This window comes from Lytechinus pictus, chromosome 17 (genome assembly GCF_037042905.1).
Source record: "Lytechinus pictus isolate F3 Inbred chromosome 17, Lp3.0, whole genome shotgun sequence".
Classification (NCBI taxonomy): domain Eukaryota; kingdom Metazoa; phylum Echinodermata; class Echinoidea; order Temnopleuroida; family Toxopneustidae; genus Lytechinus; species Lytechinus pictus.
In genome coordinates, this window is record NC_087261.1 from 19,906,510 (window position 1) to 19,932,205 (window position 25,696).

General features: G+C 36.5%; 2 protein-coding genes across 2 annotated transcripts; both read left to right on the top strand.

Annotated features, from left to right (window-relative positions):
* Positions 1-711: 711 nt before the first annotated feature.
* LOC129279971 (piggyBac transposable element-derived protein 5-like) lies at positions 712-5,475 on the top strand. Its single transcript, XM_064111976.1, has 2 exons — positions 712-904; positions 1,487-5,475. The coding sequence occupies exon 2, from the start codon at positions 1,493-1,495 to the stop codon at positions 3,008-3,010; it is 1,518 nt and encodes a 505-aa protein (XP_063968046.1). The 5' UTR covers positions 712-904; positions 1,487-1,492; the 3' UTR covers positions 3,011-5,475.
* Positions 5,476-16,962: 11,487 nt separating this feature from the next.
* Positions 16,963-24,155, top strand: LOC129279888 (cytochrome c oxidase subunit 5B, mitochondrial-like). Its single transcript, XM_064111986.1, has 4 exons — positions 16,963-17,122; positions 20,345-20,418; positions 21,550-21,649; positions 23,059-24,155. The coding sequence occupies exons 1-4, from the start codon at positions 16,963-16,965 to the stop codon at positions 23,178-23,180; spliced, it is 456 nt and encodes a 151-aa protein (XP_063968056.1). The 3' UTR covers positions 23,181-24,155.
* The last annotated feature ends 1,541 nt before the right edge of the window (positions 24,156-25,696 follow it).

Here is a 25,696-nt window from a genome sequence, read left to right on the forward strand (position 1 = left end):
ATCTTGAAAAGTGCCTGTTGAAATTGAAGATGTAGACCCTAATTTTTTTTATAGCTCACTAAAGAGTAAAACTAAACTGCGTAAAATGTTGGAGTGACAAAAAAGTTCATATGTTGAGTGCCAAGATGCATCACAATGAAACTAGGCCTATTTGTTGAAGATTTTTTATCGGAACTTGGTTGATTTAGTTGTTCTATAGAAATGAGAATTTATTTGCCAAGACACAAGACGTGTTCTCATTATTATCAACATTACATTTGTTTCATAGGTAAAAAAACTGGATCAAAAATAAAGGACATCAGACATACACTTTAATTGTATAATGGCAAGACTAAAGAAACAAAACCATTTTGTCCGGTCCCTAGCTATTGGGGGATTTGTCTATTTTCAGTGTGGGGTGATTTATGGATAATTAATCCTTTCATTTTTTTGGGGGGGTGGTTTTGTTTATTGTAATTGTTATGGACAGTGCGTTTTACTCTCTACTTGAACTACGTAAAGTGTTGACGCCCTCTACGTTAGATCGATCGAGTGCGCTCCAAATTGACTTCTGCTACATTCAATCAACGCAAACCTTCTTTCCGATCTAAAGCTATTTTACCTTCGTTGTATCGGATCTCATTGAATTTTTCAAGAGGTAAGATGGCGCTCAAATTTAGGATAAGATTTTTCAAAATGTTCTTGTTTAAAAAAACGGCGCGGCAAAGCAATGTCGAGTGACGGGACGTCTGTGGACTGCACGTGCAGTGTTCCCTACACCGTTTCGCAGGGGTCTGGTCGGGCAGCGAAGCCGCAGCCGCAGGTGGTGGGCGCGGCGCTGGGTCGTGGTCGGTGTGCATGCAGAGACTCTGGCCAGAGTCAGAGATTGGCGTTGACTGTTGTCATCAATTCGTCAGTGATTTTAGTAATCGGCTCAAACCTAATTTTTTGTCAAATTTTTTCATAACTTTTTTTTGCATATTCTGGTCGAAAGCTTGTGATTCACTCCATTTAATTACCAGATTTCAGATCAAAGTTTGTATTATTTAATTTTAAAGAATATAGATCTAACGACTAACGTTAGTCTTCTAGGCCTAGATCTAACTTCTAAGTTATGACATTGTTATAGAGTGATTAGAGTCTATAGACTCTAAAATGTTAAACTGTTATGAACCGGCTCAAACCGGGAAACCCCTCTGATTCTGCGCGGATGTGGTTTGTGCAGCTCTAACTAAGACTAAAAATCATTGGCGTTGAATGAATGTGAGATCCATTTTATATCAAATTAAATTAGGACTCAATTATCTCTGTTAAAGTCAGTGAGAAAACCCCTCAAGTCACTTAGACCTATGTTTTGCTAGATTCTTTAGCTCAGTAAAGTACTGAAACTTCTGAGAGTATTTATTTTGTTTCCCCATTTTCTGTACGTAGGACCAGTGCATACACCTTTAATTCTAATATCACATCATTCAAAACTTACCACAGTATAAATTTCATATTTTTCCAGAATAGGATGGAGAATGCTTTTCCTGGATTTATGATGGATGACTGTGAGGATGGCAAATATCTTGATGACAAGAACTTTGAGCCAGAGGCCTTTCCTCCTATTGAAGATGACTGCATGCATTGTTTTGACTACATAGATACCGGTTTAGATGTTGACGATGATGATGAGGATGGAATGGAAGATGCTTCTGAGGATGGTGCTTCTGAGCAATGGTCAAAGGAGCTCCACAGTTACAAGCCAGGAGACTTCGACGGTCCTACCCCTGGACCAACAAGAACCCTTGAGGCTGCAGCCAATGAGCTGGACTTCTTCTACTTGATGTTTCCTCCTTCGTTGATTGAGCATCTAACCCAAGAGACGAATCAATTTGCTGAGCAGCAGCGTATCACCAACCCTGACATTCCAAGTTGGAAACCATTGTCAGTAGACGAAATGAAGGTCTTTCTTGGAATGCGGATCTTCATGAGTATCCCTTTCCCGCATGAGCTAGCTCTCTGGGATTCGTCCAACCCTCTTGGTACAATTTGTATGGCAGATGTAATGAGTATGGAACGCTTCAGGGATATCAGTGTGAACTTTTGTGTCAATGATGAAAAGAAGCAACCTCCTGAAGGGGATGCCAACTATGATAAATTGTATGAAGTTAGACCAGTGATAAATGAAGTCTTAGCCAAATGTTTGATGGAGTATAACTCTCATCAAAGCTGCTTGATTCATGCCTCCCATATATCAGACAATCCTGGATTTATTCGCCGCTGGAAACCGTTTAACATGGAAGTATTGATGAGGTCGGACTCTGTAAGTGGATACTGCTGCGAGTTCTTGGTGTACGTCGGAGAGGTGAACCATGAAAATGAGGATGATGAGCCTCAGCCTGAAAAGAGGTTTCCATCACGGATGGTCTTGGAGCTGTGCCAAAAGCTCAAAGGACTCAACCATATCATCACCATGAGTAGTTACTTCACCTCACCTAAGCTTATCAAGACACTACTCAGCATGGACATCCTGGCCCGTGGTACAGTTACCAGGAAACTCAAAGGGTTTCCAAACACCCTTCTCTCTCAGACTCGTGTCGTAAAGCAAGGCGAATCCGCTGTTGCCCAGCAAGGCAGCACGTCTGCTTATGCCTATGCCTGGCAGAACCGGGATGTGATCAATCTCATATCCACGGCAGATGACCCAACAGCTGTGTCATCACTTGAGTGGGAGCGTCGTGGAAAGAAAAGGGCAGTTCCCTATCCTGGTGTCCTAAAAGAGTACAACAAGTGCATGGGTAGAATGGAAAAGCTAGATAGGTCAAGAATAGAGTGTTCCACAGCAAGAGTAAGTTCTCGGTGGTGGGTCTACCTCTTCTGGTGCGTGTTCGACATTGCCATTTTGAATGCATTCGTCTTGATGAGAGATTCCAAGGCCCACCAGAGATCTGCTCCAAATGGGAAGCGTAAGACCCTGAAAATGTTCAAATTCCGACAGAATCTGAGCAAGCAGCTCATGTATCATAAAGAACATGTGGGTGAGAAATAAAAGGCCATCATTAATGTAATCTGAACCATTGTGCTAGGATTTGGGGATTTCTGTATTGGATACTATAGAAGATATTAAATCATTTGATTTTTTCAAAATGCTAGTGAAAGAAGAGGAACTAATTTACTCTCTACTCAGCTTCCAAATTCCTGTTCAATCTTTTTTGATCAGTTTGCTTATTTAAAGTTGAATCTCTTTTTAGGAGGATGAAAACCTTGTAACAAGTTTTAGCCTGTGTGAAAACAGAAGAATCAGAGAATAAGATCAGCAAAGTTTGAGAACAGGTGGATAAACAATAAGAAAGTTATGAGTATTTGAATGTTGAGATCACTATTTCCATGGAGATCCCCCATTTGCAATCTGACCAAGATGTGTTTTGTCTAATTGTACACGGAAAACACCGCAAACCAACTATTTTTGCACATTCTAATGATAAGACAATTCGTCCATGATGTATCATGTGAAACCAGTGGTCATGTCCTCCCATGAAAAGTACATGTTAGCCTGATCGGTGGATGGATTTGATGAAAGATTTTAAGTAAAATAAGGATTATGTACATAAGTAACAAAATAAGTGGGGAAGTTGTACAAGTGTAATATCACACTTCTTGGTTGAAGTGCCTATGGGAAGATGTCCTAAACATCAATGATCTCAGCATTCAAATGCCATAATTTCTTATTGTTTGTCAAATTGTTCTCAAACTTTTGTTGATCTTATCCTTTGATTTTCCCCAGTTGTTAGCTTGTTCCAGGGGTTTCATTCTTCTTGAACACCACAGAAATCTGTAAAAAAGAAAGGGCAAATAACACATGCTTTGCTTTTGTTATAGTATTGCTTAGTTTGACTAGGTGACTATTTGACTTTATACATTGTACACAGAATCAAATTATGCATGTATACTCAATCTTTTTCCTTGACAGAACATGTATGTACCTTGAATTCATTTCATCTTGAATTCAGAAATGTGATGTGGAATTCTGATACTTATATGTAATTAGTAGGTCAATTTTGTTTTGTGATGTGATCTTGGTGCACAGTAAAAATGGTATTTAAAATTGTATACACTGCTGTTCGAGTTCATATACGTAAACTATGTTGTATGTGCTCTGCTGTACTAAACAGCGTTTTTGGTGTATACATTTACCACATCCATCCACTTGAACATGGAAGTAATTTCATCTTGAACTATATAAGAAATGTGGTATGGAATTTAGATATCAATTTGTGAATGTTGGTGATACATACATGGAGGTCAAGGCGAAGGTGGTTTTGCATTTGTGATGTGATGTGATCTTGGTTACCGATTTTCATTTGACACATCTTTTTTTTTTAATGCATGTTTGTGTGTCTTTTTACCAGGGTATTTTTACAATTACAGTGCCAAATATGTGGAAGGATTTTCCTGTGTTTAATAGAAGCAGCTTCGTCTAGCTTGGAGTAAATGGTTTTATATAAACATGTAGTTTTGTGTTGTATTCTAACTCTTTGATATTAAAATGTACTGTATTTTTTCATGAGATTGCCTTTCAAAAAGATTGCCTTATATTTATACCAGTATTTACTTTAACATAAAAGCATTATTTTGTTGGTGAAACTGAAAACTGAAAGTTTATTTGTTTTTTAGTAAATTTTTCCATTCATTAGTGTTTAGTTTTCGTATGCTCTGAACATTAATATTCATATTAGTGCCAAATGACATTGAAGTTTTTAGAAGATGTTTGCATTTTTGTACATCGTCAAATATGTATTTTTGTATTCAAACACTTTATAACATATTTAAGTTTAATAGGATTATGGAAGTGAGATGCATATTTGCCATATAATGATGTGCATCTGTGCCATAAATCACTTTTTACAAACACAATAAATAATTCATACTACCTTCCTTCTTTTCCTCCCATGTTCAATTGTCTTCCACATTAACATACATTGTTTATATATTTTTTTATTAAATCGTGTATTTAAGAGAAGCGGATTTGATATGAAGTGTTGCTATATGTGTTCTTGGTAATGCAACATTTTCTCTTACGGCTGTTGCTCCTCCGCTAATTCATCTGAAGATATCAATGGAGTATGAGGGTTTTGATAGGGCTTTTGGTTCAGAATCATGTGAAGATTAAGATAAGGTTTAAGGCTCAGGTTTCAGTAGGACTACGAGCAATTTGTTACAGGAGCAAATATCATTGAACTGTATTCTCCAAAGCATGTTTTTCATATCCAGCCATTTTTTCCAAGCGCACTGTATTAGTTTTAATGTATAAAGATTAAAATGGGAATTCAACCTCTGTACTGAAATGAATTTTGTGAAATAACTAAGATTTAAAAAAAATGATGGTGAAAATCTGCAATGAGTCGGACCGGTAGAGTTTGTGGCTGTTTAAAAAATGTATTAATGATCACAAATTGGCAATTTGTCAATTGAGACGGAGAGTATTATGGTTGGAATCACCTTTATTGTCATATCGTTCTTTGCAGTCAGATGATACACTCCAAAATAATTATGACTGTTTGACAACCAAAAAAAAGGGTTTTCACACAAAAAAATGGAGGTCATTTTATCTCGCGCAAAATTTTACAAGCAGAAAAAAAGAAGTTTTTACTAAAAAATGAAGCTCATTTTCTCCCGCGTAAAATTTGACAAGCAAAAAAAAATTGAATAAATAAAAATATTTAATATTACTCTGAAAACGGTGGGCACGGGCCGGATGTGCCCCCCCCCCCCCCCCCCCGATCCGCCACTGTGGAGAAAAGAGTAGAAAAGGAGAGATTGGGGACTGTGATGAAGAAGAGGAGATAAGGGACAGAGAGGGAGATATGGGCGGCGGAACATATTTTCGTTTGGGGAGGGGGGGGCAAAGGACAAATATGTAAAAAAAAAATGGGCATTGGTCCAAACGGATATTTTCACCATGAGCTTTTCATTTGCAAGAAGTATGTAGTTGTGTGTTTTGTAGTAATTAAGTTGAACAAAGCCTATTTGAAGTGATTGATGAAATATATATTTAGGCATTATTTTTTTCGCGAGCGAGTGGTTTGGAAAAAAATTCAAATCTGAAGTTGTGAAACTCGCTCTTTGGTCAATATTATGGCGCAAATTATACTGTTAAAGGACATCCTTGTGAGATGTTGCGAGCGCTAATCGCAGGTTCAAACTTTTGGACATTTCATGTAAAAAGACATGAAAAGTCATTCCGATCAGTTTTTGTTATGAAAAATATGTGTATCTAGACTAACTGAATAATTGACGCGAGCTAAAATTTTTAATACAGTGACCAGAAAAGGAATCTGATAAGGACTGCATTTCGTGACTGATATTGATAAATATAGGATACATAATTATCTAACCAATCGAATGTGAGCGCGAACTGAACACTAGTGATATTTGACAACCTAAAAACTGGACATTCTAATCATTAAAAAAGAACAGAGTGGGTGTACCTTACAAAAAATAATTGATGCGAGCTTCCGAAAGGGTATTTTATTATGTAAAAGGGTAGGGGAAGGCGGGGTAAGTTGAGCATAGGCCTATGGGCAAGTTGAGCCACCACCCCCAGGCCAATAATGAATGAGTCAGACATTGTGGTGGTGTCATGTATTTGATGACCCATTACATAACCCTTATCCCCACCACATTGTTTTCAACTTTGATGCAAAAAGTACTTTTTAAAGGGAAAAATACAAATTTCAGCCAAAAAAGTATTAAAAAAAGGGTGTGAAATAGATCAGTGCTTTTTACCCACACACGTCTTTAAATATAAAGAAAAAGGAACAATATTGAATGTTAGTCCAGGTATGGATCTTCATTCTTGTCATAGTCTTTTACATGATGGATGCGTAAGAAATGTGTTGATGTGAAAATATCGCATGAATTAAGTTCGGACTGGGGTAATTTGAGCCAGCCAACATGGGGCAAGTTGAGCCATAGTAATTCTTATGGTAATGTATTTAAAAAAAAACCTTAAAAAGGCATTGATATGCAGGCAGAAAGGAGCAAATTCACATTACAGTTCTTTTACTTTTAGAGGATGTTGGTATTTATAGAGAATTAGCAAGTGAAAAGACAATTAGCAAGTAAAAAAATGACATGCTGCTTCTTCCTGCATACATTTTGTACATAGTTTTTGTGGCTCAACTTACCCCATAAGGTGGCACAACTTACCCCACAGATGGGGTAAGTTGCGCCATTTGACATCGTTTTTTTCAAAGGTCACATTGACTTTCAGTGTGGGGATAGAAAGTTATACATAGGTGAAAAATATTTCCCAAGAATCAAATTTAAAGGCAATAATTTAACTTAAGGTACTTATTTCTACAACATTAGTCATATCATTCTAACATGCAAAAAGTGTCACAACTTACCCCGCTCTCCCCTACATTTCATTTTGAAAAAAAGGCAATGTCCATCTTTAAAAGGGGCATTTTTCCTACTGGTATTCTTTGGGGGGCAAGTGCCCCCCCCCCCCCCCAAGTTCCGCCGCCAAGAAACTAAGGGTGGGGGAGATGGCGCGCGAAAGATTTGCGAATAAGAGGGGAAGCTCACAATTCCCAATTTAAGGAAAATTATTCACGAACACCTAAGAATTTTAAATGCCCTGAAAAGTATCTTCTCAAAAAATTGATACCATATTATGTGGTATTTAACGCTTGGATAATCAAGCGGTATTTTGTGTTACTGTGTTCGTTTTGCGCAAATTAAAGGACAAGTCCATCCCAACAAACAGTTGATTTGAATAAAAAGAGAAAAATCCAACAAGTGCAACACTGAAAATTTCATCAAAATGTAAAATGAGAAAGTTATGACATTTCAAAGTTTCGCTTAATTTTACAAAACAGTTATATGCACATGCTGGTCGGTATGCAAATGAGGAGACTGATGACGTCATCCACTCACTATTTCGACTGTCTCATTTGCATGTCACTGAATTGTGCATATCACTATTTTGTGAAAAATAAGCAAAAGTCATAACTTTCTTATTTTACATCCAATTTGATGAATTTTTCAGCGTTCTGCTAGTTGGATTTTTCTCTATTTCTGGGGTGGACTTGACCTGTAAAGTAAGGCATGCCAGGCATGGCTGTTACTGACCACGTTCTTTTCTCTTCTCTACGAGGTATTATTATTTATTATACATAGTTTGATTGAAGCTTCGAGATATCCTTTCTTCTATTATTTCTATTTCTTGTATCTCTTCCTTCTATTCACCTCTTCGTGTTATTATAGTTGTCGCCGTTTTTGCTGTTGTTCTCCTTATTATTTTTCTTCCTCATCCTTTTCTTCCGTCTCCTCCTTCTCCTAGCTCCTCCCCTTTCTTCTTCTATTTCTTCTCCTTCTTTTCTTCTTTTTCTTCGTTATATTCTTGTATATATTATCTATATACCTTATTTATTGGTAATAGTAAATTCTAATTTTTTTCTTCATTTTTTAAATATGTAAATAGTATAATTTTACCATTTTATTATCTTAATTCTGTATGTCGAGGACCCCACTGGAAATAAGCTTTCGAGCTTTCGTGGGTCATCCTGTGCAAGCCTGTTGCTTGGAAACAGGCCAAAGTTGTGCCGATTTATAAATCAGGTGAAAAAACAGATCCCTCTAACTATCGGCCAATTGCGATTCTTTCATCGGCTTCCAAAATAATTGAAAAACTTGTTCAAATTCAACTTGCTAATCACTTAAAAGTGAACAATTTACTTTCTTCACATCAATCTGGCTTCAGAGAAAAGCACTCAACCATCACTTCTCTTATAAGAGTCACTGATGAATGGCTTCACGCTCTTGACAATGGTTTATACACTGGAGTGGTTTTCATAGACCTCCGTAAGGCCTTTGACACCGTTAACCATTATATTCTGTTTGATAAACTCAAATCTCTTGGAGTGTCAGAGTCTAGTCTTACATGGTTTAAAAGTTATATGAACAACCGTAAAATATGTACTTGTATAAATTCTACTGTCTCTGACTTAATAGATATACAATACGGTGTGCCTCAGGGCTCAATCTTAGGGCCACTGCTCTTTACTATATATATTAACGACATCATAGAAAATGTCGATCGATGTACTATCCATCTTTACGCAGATGATACTGTCCTTTATTTTTCCCATAAAAATGTAAGAAATGTCGAAGATATACTGAACACACAGTTAAACCATATTTATAAATGGATGTGTTCTAATAAGTTGAGTTTAAACTTTGATAAAACAGAATGTTTGTTGATTGGATCCCGCACTATGTTAAATAAGTGTTCCCCACTTCAAATAAGTATACAGGGAAAGTTAATTCAATCGAAAGAAAGTGCTAAATATCTTGGAGTGGTTATTGATCAGCAGTTAAAATGGGACAAACATATTGAATACTTGACTGAAAAGGTAAGCAAACTCGTAAGTTTTTTGGGCCGTCTTCGACACAGTTTTAATAAGGATAGCTTGAAATGTATCTACCAATCAATTATTCTTCCTATTTTTGACTATGCTGATGTAGTGTACGATTCTAGTAACAAAAAATGTGTTACACAATTGCAAAAGTTGCAAAACAGAGCTGGAAGAATAATACTTGGGATAAGTCCATTCAAACATATATCGAACTGTAATATTCACCAAATATTAAATTGGGAATCTTTGGAATGTCGTCGACAAAAACATATAAACTCCATGGTTTTCAAAATAATTCATGATCTCAGTGCCCCTTACTTAAAAGATTATTTTAATACTATTTATTACAACTATTCCTTACGCTCAAGTGGAAACTTATCTTTACCAAAGCCACGTACTGAATCGTGTCGTCGAATGTTTTCATACCGTGGGGCCTCGCAATTTAATTCTTTACCTCCTTCTATAAAATTATCTCCCAATTATAATACATTCAATAGGACACTTAATGACCAAATCCTGAAAACTATTTCCCTTTAAACCAAAGTTCAAACATATAACTTTGGGCACTTTTGGGTGGGTGGTGGGAGGGGTTAGGTACTCGATTTTTACTGTAGGGTGGGATGGGGTGGGGTCGCTGTTCTTTCTCCCTTTAGCTGATATTGCCTTTATGTTACACAAATTTGTTAATGAATTTATTTTTGTAATATGAATTTCATGTTTATTTAATATATCTGGACCCCTCGGCAGAACAGTTGTGCTGTAATGGCTCAGCTGAGTAGGGCGATCCATCTAATGTTATTTTTATCATGTATTATATTTTGTTGTAATTTTATATGTATTGTTTTTATATTGGAAAATAAATTCAAATCAAATCAAACCAAATGCTACTGTATATATGTTTTGGTGACTTGCCAAAATAAAATCAATCAATCAATCAATGATTGAATCCAGGGCCCCGTACCGTAACACAAAGCTTAGCAATGATCGTAGAACATTTTTCTACGATTGATTGCATTGACTACAATGTACAATCAATCGTAAAAATCAAGCGTACGATCAATCGCTAACGTTTGTGTTACGGGACCCAGATATGATAATCCTACATGAATTCGTCAACATATTTGAAAACTCCTTTTCAACGATATTAACTTTAGAATTCATACTAAAAGTGTTTATTAAAAGATTATAATATTATTAGGTTATCGAAAGTCGGTCTAATAAATTGTGGTCACTAATTGGATCGAAAGTTTCTTTCTGATAAGAATGAATTCTAAAGCTATTAGATTGAACTTCAATCCATTCCAGAGTCCCTGATCGCAATAAATACAAGGAATTTAGAGAGTACACCAGTCTTGTAAATTCTAATTATAGGGCTTACATTTACCAGTGAGAATATGATTTCATGGCAGAATTTTAGCTCCAATTATGGAAAATAGATATTAGAAACAATGGAAAGAGGGGAGGACAAAAATGAAAAAGAGCACAATCAGCTTCACTTTCTGACTTAGCTTAGGCTCGGTTCGAGCTTTAATAAAAGAAGGGGAAAAAGCATACTACGAAAGAGGAGAGAGAGGCAGAGTATAATGAAAACAGAAGTCCTTCTGTTGGAGGGGTAACGGAACGGTTTTGAAAGAATGGGGACTGCGTGTGCGAGGCTGACCATGCATGCATACCAACGGCCACGCCCCCGCCCGCCCAGAGGCGTCGATCCTGGGGGGCAGGGGGGCGATCGCCCCACCGTGAATGAAAATATTGGGGGGCAAACATATCGTTTTGCCCCCCCCCCCAATAATTCCGCATGTGCAAAAAATAAAATAAGATTGTAATGTTACACAGAAATCAGCAAGCGAGATTGAGATACACAACTCGTTCTTTATCTAAAATCGTGCTCAAAATGTCCAATTTTCAGATTGGAATATAAAAAATTTTTAGCTCGCGCTCGCATAATTTCTGTAGCAAAACCCATACTTTTCATGATTAAATAGGTGAATAGAATGTCCCTTTTTCAGTTCTAGACCTCAAAAGAAGTCCCACTTTGATTTGCAATAATCTTTTGTTGGATATATATCTTGTTCTTTATTAAAAACGTCCATTAAACTCATTTTTTTCAGATCGAAATATCAAAATTTTCAGCTCGCGCTTCGCGCTCGCATCTATTGTTTTTTAGATACCCATCTTAATCATTAGTACCAAAAATGCTTAGAATATCAATCTTTCGGGTCAGAATATAAAGAAATTTCAGCTCGCGCTTCGCGCTCGCATTAATTTTGTTGTTGAGATATGTGTCTCTATCTCATGAGTCATATATATATATATATAGGCATATGTGTGTGTGAGTTTGTTTGTTTTGTGTGATCGAGTGCCTTTGGAAAGTTGATTCATGTTTTTGCCCCCCCAATCTGAAAAATGGATCGACGCCCCTGCGCCCGCCCCCAGGTCGAAATTCCAAGTAGCGTTCATTAGGAAACCAACATAAGATTTTTATTGGTTTTTAATGGTTTCTGATGGTTTATAATGGACAATAGCATATCGATCAGAATTTCCATTTCACTCAGAGTCACATAAACCATCTATAACCCAAAAAAAAACACCTTACCCTCATGGTCCAATAAAACCAATAGGCATAGATCATCAGACTGTTGGTCCAGTAAAACCAATATAGGCATTGATCATCAGAATTTATTGGTCCAGCTAGGCCAATCCAAACAACTGTTCAGACTCTATTGGTCCAATATAGAACCAACATATTTAATATGCGAATGTTTTTATTTTACCTTTGTGATTGTTTATTATAATTCAACTAGTAAATAAGCTAACCCCTTCGACTTTATTGCTGATAATTTCTTTATATATACACAATTTACCGCGACAAATATAACTGGATTTAGATAATGATGATGATGATGATGATAATGATGGTGACAATGATGATGATGATGATGATGATGATGAGGATGATGATGATAAGATCGTCCTGCTGGGCGCAAAAAAAATCACAGGATTTTCAGTAGGTTGTCCCGGTGGCTTTATTATACAAAGCATTGTGCATGCTGATTTTCTATAGCTCTTTCGATCGCAAGCTAGTGCAGAAAAAAATAAGAACGTGCAATTTCACTTTTAAAAATATACCACTTACAACAACAAGTCAAGGACTCTCAGGCGCGGTTCTAATTATAGACTAAAAGTTTTTTTTTTGGGGGGGGGTTCGGTTTCTGGGGGCTTGAGAAATTTTCGACGTTGGTTTATTCAATCAATACAATGAAAATAGTCTATTGTGGGTATAATTATGACCAAGCCGCTACAGTCCCCCTTCCCCCATAAAGATATTTCTAATCACATTTTCAAAATGATTGTGAATTTTTCATCTACAACATTTCATGCATCAGGGCCTGATGGGTGTTAAAGATATACGGGGCATTTAACGGAGGGCTTTTAACGTTAAAAGCCTTGTAGGACTAGTTACCAGGAAACGGGTTTGTGTTGTTACTCTCTCCAGGCGTTTTTTTTTTAAGAGCAATATTCTCAAAATTTAGAGAGTTTGAATGTAAAAAGGTATAATAAAGCATGGCATGAGATAGGGGTTTAATGTAAATGACAACTCTTAAAAAATATTACGAGCGAATGTGGTGACCAGAGAGAAAAATTTTAAGTAAAACTTTGCATTTTGAGCTCTTTATGAACTTTCAAATAAAGAATGTACATCCAAAACACTAATCACTGAATGGGATACTCAACAATATAGGCTGCAAGAGAATCACTGCCCTGTATACCACAAAAGTCTATCGACACAATATAATAGAGAATAAAGTCAAATCATTACATGTTGCTTCTATCATGGGACGGGGGCAGGGGGCAATTGCCATGAAAATATTGGAGATGCGTTTATGAATCTATTGCAACTTGAATGTGTTTGAAGAAACATCTGAAAGCACTATAAAATCATCACACCTGACATAAAAATACTATTGAACATCTATAAAATTGTATTTTTGTGTGAGTGTGCTTCACTTGCAGGACTGACCATACATAATGCCCCCGCTCCTCCCCCCCCCCCCCCCCCCCCCAGGTCGAAATTCCAAGTAGCGTTCATTAGGGAACCAACATAAGATTTTCATTGGTTTTTAATGGTTTATAATGGACCATAGCATATCGACCAGAATTTCCATTTCACTCAGAGTCACATAAACCATTTATAACCAAAAGAAAAACACAAGACCCTCATGGTCCATAAAACCAATAGGCATATAGACCATCAGACTCTTGATCCAGCATAACCAATACTAGGCATAGATCATCAGACTCTATTGGTCCAGCTAGGCTAATTCAAACAACTGATCATACTCTGTTGGTCCAATAGAACCAACACATTGAATATGCGAATGTTTTTATTTTTACCTTTGTGATGTTTATAATTTAAATAGTATAAGCTAACCCCTTCGACATTTTATTGTTCATGATTTCTTTATAATACACAATTAACCGCGACAAATATAACTGGATTTAGATAATAATAATGATGATGATGATGATGACGATGACGATGATGATGATGATGACGATGATGATGATGACGATGATGATGATGGCGATGATGATGATGATGACGATGATGATGATGGCGATGATGATGATGATGATGATGATGGTGACAATGATGGTGATGATGATGATGGTGATGATGATGGTGATGATGATAAGATCGTCCTGCTGGGCGCAAACAAAATCACAGGATTTTCAGTAGTTTGTCCCGGTGGCTTTTTTTTTCAAGCATTGTGCATGTTGATTACCTATAGCTCTTTCGATCGCAAGCTAGTGCAGAAAAAAATAAGAACGTGCAATTTCACTTTTAAAAATATACCACTTACAACAACTACTCAAGGACTCTCAGGCGCGGTTCTAGACTAAAAGTTTTTTTTTTTTTGGGGGGGGGGTTCGGTTTCTGGGGGCTTGAGAAATTTTCGACGTTGGTTTATTCAATCAATACAATGAAAATAGTCTATTGTGGGTATAATAATGACCAAGCCGCTATAGTCCCCCTCGTCCCCCTTCCCCCATAAAAAAAATATTTCTAATCACATTTTCAAAATGATTGTGAATTTTTCATTTACAACATTTCATGCATCAGGGCCTGATGGGTGTTATAGATATACGGGGCATTTAACGGAGGGCTTTTAATGTTAAGGGGGGGTGTAGGATAGTTATCAGGAAACGGGTTTGTGTTGTTACTTTCTCCAGGCGTTTTTTTTTTAAGAGCAATTTTCTCAACATTTAGAGAGTTTGAACGTAAAAAGGTATAATAAAGCATGGCATGATATGGGGTTTAAATGTCAATGACAACTCATAAACATATTACGAGCTAATGTGGTGACCAGAGAGAAATTTTTTTAAGTAAAACCTTGCATTTTGAGTTCTTTATGAACTTTCAAATAAAGAATGTACATCCAATACACTAATCACTGAATGGGATACTCAACATATAGGCTGCAAAAGAATCACTGCCATGTATAGGGCCTACCACAAAAGTCTATCGACACAATATAATAGAGAATAAAGTCAAATCATTACATGTTGCTTCTATCATGGGACGGGGGCAGGGGGCAATTGCCATGAAAATATTGGAGATGCGTTTATGAATCTATTGCAACTTGAATGTGTTTGAAGAAACATCTGAAAGCACTATAAAATCATCACACCTGACATAAAAATACTATTGAACATCTATAAAATTGTATTTTTGTGTGAGTGTGCTTCACTTGCAGAAATCTGCATTATGTAATTTGGCGAGCGCGCCGTAAATTTTGGACTTTGTTTTTACCCCTTCTCGCCAGTATGATCCGAAACTTGTTCGACACTTAATTCTGACTCTAAACTATAGAGTGTTTTAAAGTAGCCTCAATCATCAGAGAGTACATAATGTAGTGACAGAGCGATGATACTGAGAAAAATATCAAGGAATTAAGGGGGGAAAATATCGAATTTCGGACAGTTTTAAGGTTAAAACTTAAAGTTTATATGGCATAGTATAATTCATGGTGGGTGAAGTCCCGGGGTGAAGTTAATTTTAAGAAAAAAATTGCAAGGCACTGAAGAACTAGGCAATCTACTACATGTATATTGCAGGAGATCATTGACTTCCTATACTCGCACTTTAAGATAGCATATTCTGTATTTACATGTTATTTTGCGAGGAAGTGTTTAGCGACCAAGCGAGAAAATTTTCGAATTTGAATATAGTAAAAACTTTGCTTCATAGTTAGAGCACTTATAATATGGTGACATGATGAATGGAATGGAATACTGTATCATTATTAAGAACCTATCCCATCCACATTTATATAACTTCTTTTTGTTTTTATTGTAGTCAAATAATTTTTTTTTTAGAGGGGGGGGGGGGCTTCAGTCCCCAAAGCCCCGGCCCCCTATAAAACCGCGCCCGAGGACTCTTTAAAAAAGATAAAACGCTAGCGCGGGGCCGCGAAATCGTTTTTAAAGGGATGGTCCAGGCTGAAGATATTTATATCTCAATGAATAGAGTAAAATTCACAAAGCATGCGCAAAATGCTGAAAATTTGATCAAAATCGGATAACAAAATTATAACGAAGTCATTGAATTTTAAAGATTTGCATTATTCCATTGATTGAAACAGTTCTAGGCATGTCTTTATGAATATTCATTAGGTGGGCTGATGATGTCATATCCCCACTTGTTATATGAAATTAGGTTTATTCAAAAATTTTCTACCAAGAACTAAAACCATATGGGATATAGACACTAGACAACTGATTAAGTGCATTAGTTATTGCCGCATAATATTTCATTATAATGGAGACACATCATTTACACATACATGAAATAATGAAACATTTATGATTTCATGTAATAACATAAGATAAAGAAAGTGGGCCGGGGATGTGGCATCATCAGCCCACCTATATTCATGACGATGTACATAACTGTTTTCACAAAATATTGGTAAAATGTAAAATTCAATAACTTCGTTATTTGTTATCCGATTTTGATAAAATTGCTCTGTGAATTTTACTCTATTTATTTAGATATAAATATTTTCAGCCCGGACCATGCATCCCTAGATGGGCCGGGGGGGGGGGGGGGGGGGGGGGCATGCATGAGACTAAATCGATTACAATGGTCATTTTTACGATTTGTACATGTTTATTTTAATGGGGGAGGCTGAAGCCACCACTCCCCCTGGATTTGTTGCAGCTAGCTGCAGAAGGAGTTTTCAAATGATGAAAGCTCTTGAGAAAAGGAATTTAGGATCTAGGAGGCCATAAAAAGAAGATCAGTGGAGCATATAGCTAAAATCGTATAAAATGTAAGTTGTCAAAGACTACGATGTGCCGTTTTGTAACTGCCAATTTGTTAAAGAAAAATATAGTTATTTATTAATGATTTTAAAAATATATTACATAATTTTTTTTTATCAAACAAATTAATATAATACTTTTTATATTTTATTTATCTTTTTTTGTCATAAAAAATATTATTTAGAAATAAAATAGGAACAAAATTTTTGACGTCACTATTAGGTTACAAACCGAACGACCTTGCCAATCAATGTACGTGCAAAGGGCATCTTGGGTAAATAATCACGATACCAAATTCGTGCCGAACAAGATCTGTAAAATGGCGACCATTACTCTCAGGAAATGTGCTCTTACCGCCGCCCGCAGATGCTTGTTCAGCCAAAGTTCAAGAGCTATGGCAGCTGGAGGAGGTAATTTCTTACTTTGTTATTATCAATTAAAAAAAAAGAAGGATCTTTGCTTGTTCTGGTCGGTATTTTGTTGCACAGTGCGGTGTTGGGTTTGAAAGTGGAAACGCCGGGCGGTGCGATGCCGGCCAACGCACGCTGAAGAACCGTGTCGGCCTGTTTGCAGTGTTATGTGCACTGACTGAGCCTGAGCTGTGATGAGTGTCGGTGCACACAGAGCAAAAAAATTCGCCCTTTTCACCACATTCACACAGCCAAAAACGGTCATGGTTTTGAGGGAAAGATCAAAGTTCAACACATTTCTGACATATGATCCCGTTTTCCAAATTTAATAACTTTGGTATCAAATTAAAGAGAATAAAATGCTCCAAAAAAATGAAATAGTAACCTTTTTAGGCCTAGCCCTAGGCAACATTTTGTTTTTGGTTAGGCCTAGCCAGGCGGCTTCTAGAGAGTAAAAATCATTTACTAACGTAAGGTCACTCTCATACGAAGCCAGGGCTTCCGTCATATACTTTTGCGTGGACCACCAAAAAACCTGAAACTTTCGCCCCCGAAATTTCTACTTTCTTTCTAAAACTAAAGATCTAGGCCTAGCTCTAAATCATGTACATGGGATAAAACTTCATTTCCGACATTTCTACGCTCTCGTTGTTATTTTTGAACAAGAATTCATCAAAAAAAATGAGAGAAATATTGTGTAAAGACGGAAGAGACTTGCCCGATGTTTACGCCGCCATCTTGTTTCCTATTGTTCTTCGCCAACGTTACAGACGCGTACTCTCTATGAAGCCTGGGACGGGATAGCATTGGCCCACACATACCGAGTATTTCGGAGACAACAATGTTGCTCCAAATTACTCGTTCTCTTTAGCCTTTTGAGCCCAAACTTCACTATAAAATGTGCTACAATAATTGGTTGCATTTTTTAGCTGAAACTTCTTTGTTTTTATGTTACAATAAATCTTTAAAATATTAAAAGTAGAAGAGCGTTTTACTTACAGTTACAGATGTTATTGTCGCCATCTTGTCTTCTTTGCGAGTGCATCCTAGCGATGCGACACGTCTATAGAGGGCGGCAAAATCATGAGCAGTGGCAACTTAGATTTTTTTAAATACTTGCATCGGCCTATAAATTTCATGAATCATAAAATACTTGAATCGGCTGTTAAATATCATGAATTGTTTATTATGATATTTATCGGCCGATGCAAGTATTGTACGATTCATGAAATTTATTTTTGTTATTGTCGCCATCTTGCCGTCTTTGTTATCATAGCCTAGCTACAAGACGCGAATGAGGCGACAACATCATGAGCATAGTGCTAGATAAAAAAATACTTGCATTTGCTGATAAAATATCATGAATCTCACCTCAATGCTAAAATACCCAGCACGCTAGACCAGTTGAAGCGCTATGTTGAACGAAGGGCAGGGGATGTTGAATCTCGGCTTTGAAATATGGCTATACAGTTCAAGATTTTATGAATTATTGAGATAGAATTTGAAAATGAACATTGCAATTAGAATAGACAAATATATTTGAAGGACAAGTCCACCCCCAACAAAAAGTTTATTTGATTAAAAAGAAAAAATCCAGCAAGCATAACACTTAAAATTACATCAAAATCGGATGTAAAATAAGAAAGTTGTGACATTTAAAGTTTTGCTTAATTTCACAAAAAAGTTATATATATGCACATCCTGGTCAGTATGCAAATGAGGAGACTGATGACGTCATCCACTCACTATTTCTTTTGTATTTTATTATATAAAATATGAAATATTCTAATTTTGTCCTCATTGTCAAGTGAAATAATTAATTCTTGTCTGAACATGTGGAATTAGTATTGTTTAATACTATATGGTTTAGTCAAGTTGTCCTTGTCAAATCTGTAAAAAATGAAAGATTGTACAATTCAAACAATGAAAAACAAAATGAATAGTGAGGGACATCATCGACTGTCTCATTTGCATGTCACTGAGTTGTGTATATATATCACTGTTTTGTGAAAAATATGCAATACTTTGAAATGTCATAACTTTATTATTTTACATCCGATTTTGATTAAATTTTCAGCATTATGCTAGTTTGATTTTTCTCTATTTATTAAAATCAACATTTTTCTGAGGTGGACTTGACCTTTAACAAACATTGTTGCAAATATCATTTTGTGAAAAGAAATTTTAGAACAAAAAATATTGCAGAAAAGCTTTTAAACATGTCGAATCTTGGGCATGGTACTCTAGTTATTTACATATACTAAAAGAAATTGTACCAGTGACATGTAGTGTACTGTGCAGATGATAGAGGTCCGTTTGTTAGTAACAAACGGACCTCTATCATCTGCACAGTACACTACATGTCACTGGTACAATTTCTTTGAGACCGATGGACTGCTGAAATAAGGAAATGCATTTAAAATTCACATAGAGTAAAGTTCCCAAATATAAGACACTTAAGCATAATTGGACCAAAACATAAATACAATCATTTAATCAGATAGAATTAATGTGTAGATCTAGTCAAAGACTTTGATAATCAACCGTCTGTTTAATATCATGTGTCAAATGATATTGTCATTTGATATGTTGTTAATCAAGTAGGACTATGGAAATAAGATTACCGAGCAGGATTTCTCAATTTTCTTGCTGGAATTTATCAACCCTTAGTGTGTTTTTTGTGATTTTTAGTTACTTCGCTGACTTGAATAGTAATGTAAAGATTCCTGCGGGAGGTTTAAAAAAAAAAGCGTTGAGGGTGTTCTAGCCATGCTTGAATGCCATCACTCACAAGATATCTCTCGTGATCTGACCAATGCGATGATGTGTTACACGTGTACGGAACCACACATAATTGAGCAGTGTGATTATTAGTCACACTTCAAATGGGGGCATTGTGGTCTCTTTTTAATCTGAGGGGATGTGGGTTTGATTCCCAGCCAGCAAGAAATTCACCCTCATTGTGCTTCACTCAACCCAGGTGAGGTGAAGGGGTACCCGGTAGGAAGAAATTCCTTGAATCCTTCAGCGCCTATTTGGCAGCACACCTAAAGCCGGGGTGATAATAGCAGCGCTATCTATCCTTGGGGGGGAAAAGGCGCTTAATAATTCCAGGTATTATATTATTAAAAATCTTTCTGAAACACTCCCTGGCATTTACTGTAATGTGTATTAAGGATTCATCTTCTATATTGCTTTATTTCCTTTTTTTTTGTCTTTCAGGTATCCCTGACAACTTTGAACATGCCACAGGTTTAGAGAAGAAAGAACTTGAAAGGATAAAGGCAGGAGACGCAGTAAGTAAAAATATTCTTTTGAGCCAATATTTTAATCAAGTAATGGCAAAACTTGCTCTGTTTACATGTACTTTGATCCAAATTGCTGCATATTGTGCAGCCTTACATGTACAGTCCGACCTCTCTTATCTGGACACGTTGGGACCAGCACCAATCCGGATAAGGGATTTAACCGGATCTGGGAGACCCAATATTAATACACGCAGCTGCCTCCCCAACAGCGGTAGCTAGCTACGTGTAATATATTGTAGTAGGCGTACAGACAGTATTCACTGCAGTGTCAGTGCAAATTATAGGCAGTATTTTTACGGAAAAGAACTGATCGATGGCCAAAACTCTTGAATGATTTACCTGCTAAAATGATTGAGGTATACACCGAGCAAGGCGAGCATACCTCGAAAGAAAGAGAATGACTCTATGAAACTAAGTTTTACAATTAGATCATCGCGGCGGGTATCGCAGCTTTTCAATGTCAGCCATTATAACTGTAAGCTCAAACATGATACATGTAGATGGCGCTGTACGTATTGAGGCCTATAATGCTAGCTAGCGAGACATGTGTTGTTTTTCCCCCAGGAACTGAAAAGAGATCGTGATGAAATGTTTGCGCTGTGCCCTGATTTACTGGAAAATTATCCTGTCTAAGTTCTTTCGGTAATTTGGGCAAGATCACTGAGATGTTTTATGAAAAATAATGTTGTAGGTACATTGTAGACTATATTGGAAAATATATGTAATCAAAGTGAGTTTGCATATAGGATTGAGTTTAGATTGAAATCTCATTTCCCCACATACTAGATTGAATTGGAAAAAAATCTTGGCAAGTGTGCGTCCGGATAATATAGAGATCCGGATAAGGGGAGGCCGGATAAGAGAGGTCGGACTGTAGTTAAAACACTTGTAGGTTCATGTAGTCTTGTGTTAGGAGGAAGGCAAGGGCAGCATCTTTAGGCGCGTCAGTGCAAACCTCCTTCATCTGTACAATAGCACTGGGGACTGCTCCAGAAAATTTTAACATCTAGCGCTACACCATCCGACCATCGTCCCTCAAGACAAAAGGATGCCGATGACGAACCCATAGTTTGCTTGATGATATAGCTTTAATTCTCTCTTTCTCTCCTTGTTGAATAGGATCCGTTTCAGCTCAATGTGAGGAGAGTGGCTGCTGGCACCAAAGATAAACCAGTCGAAGTCACATCTGCTTTCCAAAAGAGAATAGTAGGCTGTATCTGTAAGTATCTTATACACATCTTTTTTTACCTTGAACTTTGTTTCAATGAAATATTTTGAAAAATGTATCATCAATGATGCTCGGAGAATGAAACATCAGAGGAAAACAGATGATTTTGTCAGATGCACACAGCACGTCTATTTGTCATGTGTTTTAAATTTCACGAATCACCATTTTCTCAGAAAGTTGAAAAAAAATAAATGATAATAAAAGATAATAGTAATATAATAATAATAACAATTATATTAACTATGAAATTACCTTACCTGTACAATTCATTATTCTTTCAGACAGTTTATGTCTTGCAAGATTCTTAGAAAATGTTTTTAGTCATAATACACATGTACATGTACCACTATCAGTTGAAATTAATGGAAATGCCTTACCTGGCTTTCTTTGCTGGATTTTCACCAAACTGTCATTAGTATTTAACCCATGCCAAGCAAAGGTGGTGTATAGGAATTGGCAATGAACAGACAGGCTAGTCAGTCGGTTGGTCTGTTAAAAATATTTTGGATGGTAACACATGTACTATTTCATTTTCTGTCCAATGCTCATGAGACTCTGTGTAGTATTTATTGTGATAATGATAATAACTTTAATGTGTGAATTGCAGCCTTAATAGACTTTGATTATCACTATAAATGTAACTACCCCCCCCCCCTTTTTTTTTTTTATATAAATACATTCAGTTTTTAATGGAACAAATTTAAACAAAAAAATTGGGATTCTGATTTTTCTTAGACTGACTGCTAGGTAGGCTTAAACAGGGCAAGGTCACTTTTCTATAGGACACATTTCTTTTTTTTTGTACAGCACAAGTGGGGAACAAACATCCAAGGCCAGTATAAGAGGGGGCATTGAGGCCAAAAATTGGGCACCCTGATGGTCTTGGATAAGTTTGAGCCCTGTGCCTAAATTATTTGTAAGAATCTATTGAATTTTTTTAGTCTCATATGGATGAGCTTATATGTTAAAGGCATTTAATCACTCTTCAAAAGACCTGAGGGTCATCTCTTTCTCAATAATAAGAAGTAGCATTTTCACTTTTTAATTTTTGTGTGTAAAATTTGCTCACTTGCTCGTTTTCTACTCCTCTCCCCTATCTCTATTTCTTTCTCATCCATCATTCCACTATTACCCTCCTCATTTCATGTTTTTATTTTGCTCGCTTCCTCTCCCTTCCACATTTCTCTGCCTTCCCTCACCCACGGTCTGTTTCTCTTCCCCCTTGCTATCCATGTCACCCCCCCCCTTTTTTTTCTTCCTCACCTCCCTCATTACCTCTCTCTTTCTTTCCCTCTCCATTTTCCCTCTTTCTCCATTCTCCTGTTTCTCTTGACTTTCCCACCCCCTTCCAATTCCGTTCACCCCTCTATCTCTCACTCTCTCTCTCATGCTTTATACAGGTGAAGAAGAGCAGACACACATCAACTGGATGTGGCTGTATACCGGTGAACCTCAGCGATGCGAGTGCGGCCACTGGTTCAAGCTAGCGGAAGTGGAAGGTATAGCCGCCGCCGCACATTAACCCTCGTACCAACGGCAACACCAACAATGAATAAACCAGCCAGTACCCCCATCCGTTGTTCATACATCCTCATGGTCTAATCAAAACACTGAAGTTTTCTTCCAGAAACCAGATCTTACAAATTGCGATAATCGAACATGTTTGATGTGAATTACCACAGCGGTTGGGGGTACGCTCAATTGTAATAATTATATATAGCAAACAAGATTTTATTGAGAAAGAAAAAGAGTTTGTGGATTTTTTTTGTGTTCGTTTTGTTCGATTCTACAAATGTAGGCCCATTTTGATGAATAAAAGGGGAATTTGGAAATTTGACTTGGGGTCAAAGTAATAATTTGCTGTGGTTGCAAACCATTTCCAGTGTATCATATTTATTCAGCATTGATGAAGTATGAAAATTAACATGAAAATGTACAATATGTTTTGTTGTAAAGTCTTGTCTGGTTGGGGTTGATAGTTCTACAGGAGTTCAAAGCAAACGATTTGAGCTATGATCGATAATCCCACCAAAAGTAACGAGTGACTTTACTAAATCGAGTTGTTGCAATTTTTATCATTTTGTAAAGTAATAATCAATTTATCTCCTTCTTCCTCTCAATCACACATGTACATCAGAATCTGTTTCATTATTAACCACTATTACTCGGCAAAACTTTGCAGCTTTTAAAAAATCAACATAATGTTCTATTTATCATATTCAAAAGCATTTTTTTCTGAGTACAAGTCAAAATGGAAATATGATCTATTCTATTAGAAGTAAACCTTTGTCTTTGATGTCATAAGCAGTCCTCTTTAATGTACGACTTATATGTTACCTCAGAAATGATACAAATTAGATTTGTTTATGTTTGGAGGAAGTGATGGATTCTATGCGTGAATGCTGAAATGGATTTAAAAAGGAGGACTGCATTGGGCAGGCAACGGTTTTGTTAAGCCTTGTAATATATGTGGTTTAATTAAACCTTGTTGAAATTATTCTTTTTCTCAGTTGGTGTTGTCCTTTCCAAGTGTTTGCATGAATACTGAATGCTTGAATCAAACCCTAATTCAAAAGAAACCAAACCAAAACCCAAGGATAGAATCGATATTGATTGAAATAGTAAACGTGAGAGGATCAAAAGGAGTAAAAGGAGTTTTATCAAACTCGGTTTTAAATGAGAGAGCTATGGAATTTTGAAAAGTACTTGCTTTCTTTATGGGGATCCTCAAATTGGCAAACATGCATCAAAATGAATGATTTTGTGGGCAACTCTTTTTTTATATACAAATTTTCAGATTTTTACCATTATCTTTCATGCCGCATCTTGCCTCCTGAACACAAAATATTTCATGGGAAACTTCAATGCACATATTTCCAGGTCGGGGGAAGATTTTTTTAATTGTATAAAATAGAGGAGGAAAATCTGAAAATACGTGTTCAAAATAATAGGAGAGTTTTCCACAAAATCATCCAGTTTGAAGCATACCGGTATTTGCCAAATTGAGAATCTTTATAGAAAGTGTTGCAAGACATTTCAAGCCTCAATAACGCTCTTATTTTATAACAATTTTGGTTATACTTGTTTTAAATTGCTTCTCTCGTTATACTTTCTCCAATAAGATCGATTCTCTTCTTGGATTTTGGTTTCCTTTTATCATCTGATATAAAATAAATATGGGTAGCCAATCGATCATAAACGCATTATAAAAAGCCATAATTTTTCTGAAGTGAGCCAAATTATTTCGCTGCTTTCAAAGTAAAGATAGAACATAGTATTTAGTATTTGAGCAATTCCATTAAGTACATGTTTTTTTTTTTTATAACATTGGACATTTCTGAAATTATTTCGTTGTATTATTATTATGAAAAAAATTAACGCTATGAAATTATCATGCCATGAGCTATGAGTGTAATGATGCAAACGTGGAGAAGAATGGGGATTGGCACATCTTTAAATAGTAATTTAATGGAATTTGCTTTGATATTTGTGGTCAAGTGGATAAGAGGGGGAATCAGGATGAGGAAGGGGAGAAAGCAAAGGATGAGGAAGGAGCAGAGTGGAGAATGAGGGATCGGTAGAACGGAGAGTGATATTTAGGGAGGACCAGAGATTGGGAAGAATGATAGAGTCAGACTGATGAATAAAAAGCACAGCAATTGTTTATTAAAGGAGAATGAAACCTTTGGAAGAAGTAAGCTTATTTGAAAAAGCAGAAAATCAAAGAACTAGATCAGCAAACCTTTTATCAACATTGGACTTGCAATGTTATGAGCATTTGAATGCCAAGAACACTGAGATTTTTCTGTCGGCCATGCAAACAAGATGTGTGATGTCACACATGTACAACTCTCCCTTTATGACAGTGAAAATATACCCCAAAACATCTCGTTGTAATGATATGACAAAGACCATTATATGTTAGGAAACATTTTCATCATATCCTCTCTTTAAAAAGAGAATCTATTGATGACTGTAAGAGATATTTTGTTAGTAAAAAGTAATGTGGAAGGTATGTACATGTATGTATGACATCAC

Excerpts from the sequence above, each read along its gene's own strand:
- LOC129279888 (XM_064111986.1), top strand. The coding sequence starts at position 16,963 with ATGTACGTGCAAAGGGCATCTTGGGTAAATAATCACGATACCAAATTC. Across the intron at positions 17,123-20,344 it reads AGCTATGGCAGCTGGAGGAG|GTATCCCTGACAACTTTGAA; the intron begins GTAATTTCTTAC and ends TTTGTCTTTCAG. Across the intron at positions 21,650-23,058 it reads GAGAATAGTAGGCTGTATCT|GTGAAGAAGAGCAGACACAC; the intron begins GTAAGTATCTTA and ends TGCTTTATACAG.
- LOC129279971 (XM_064111976.1), top strand. The coding sequence starts at position 1,493 with ATGGAGAATGCTTTTCCTGGATTTATGATGGATGACTGTGAGGATGGC.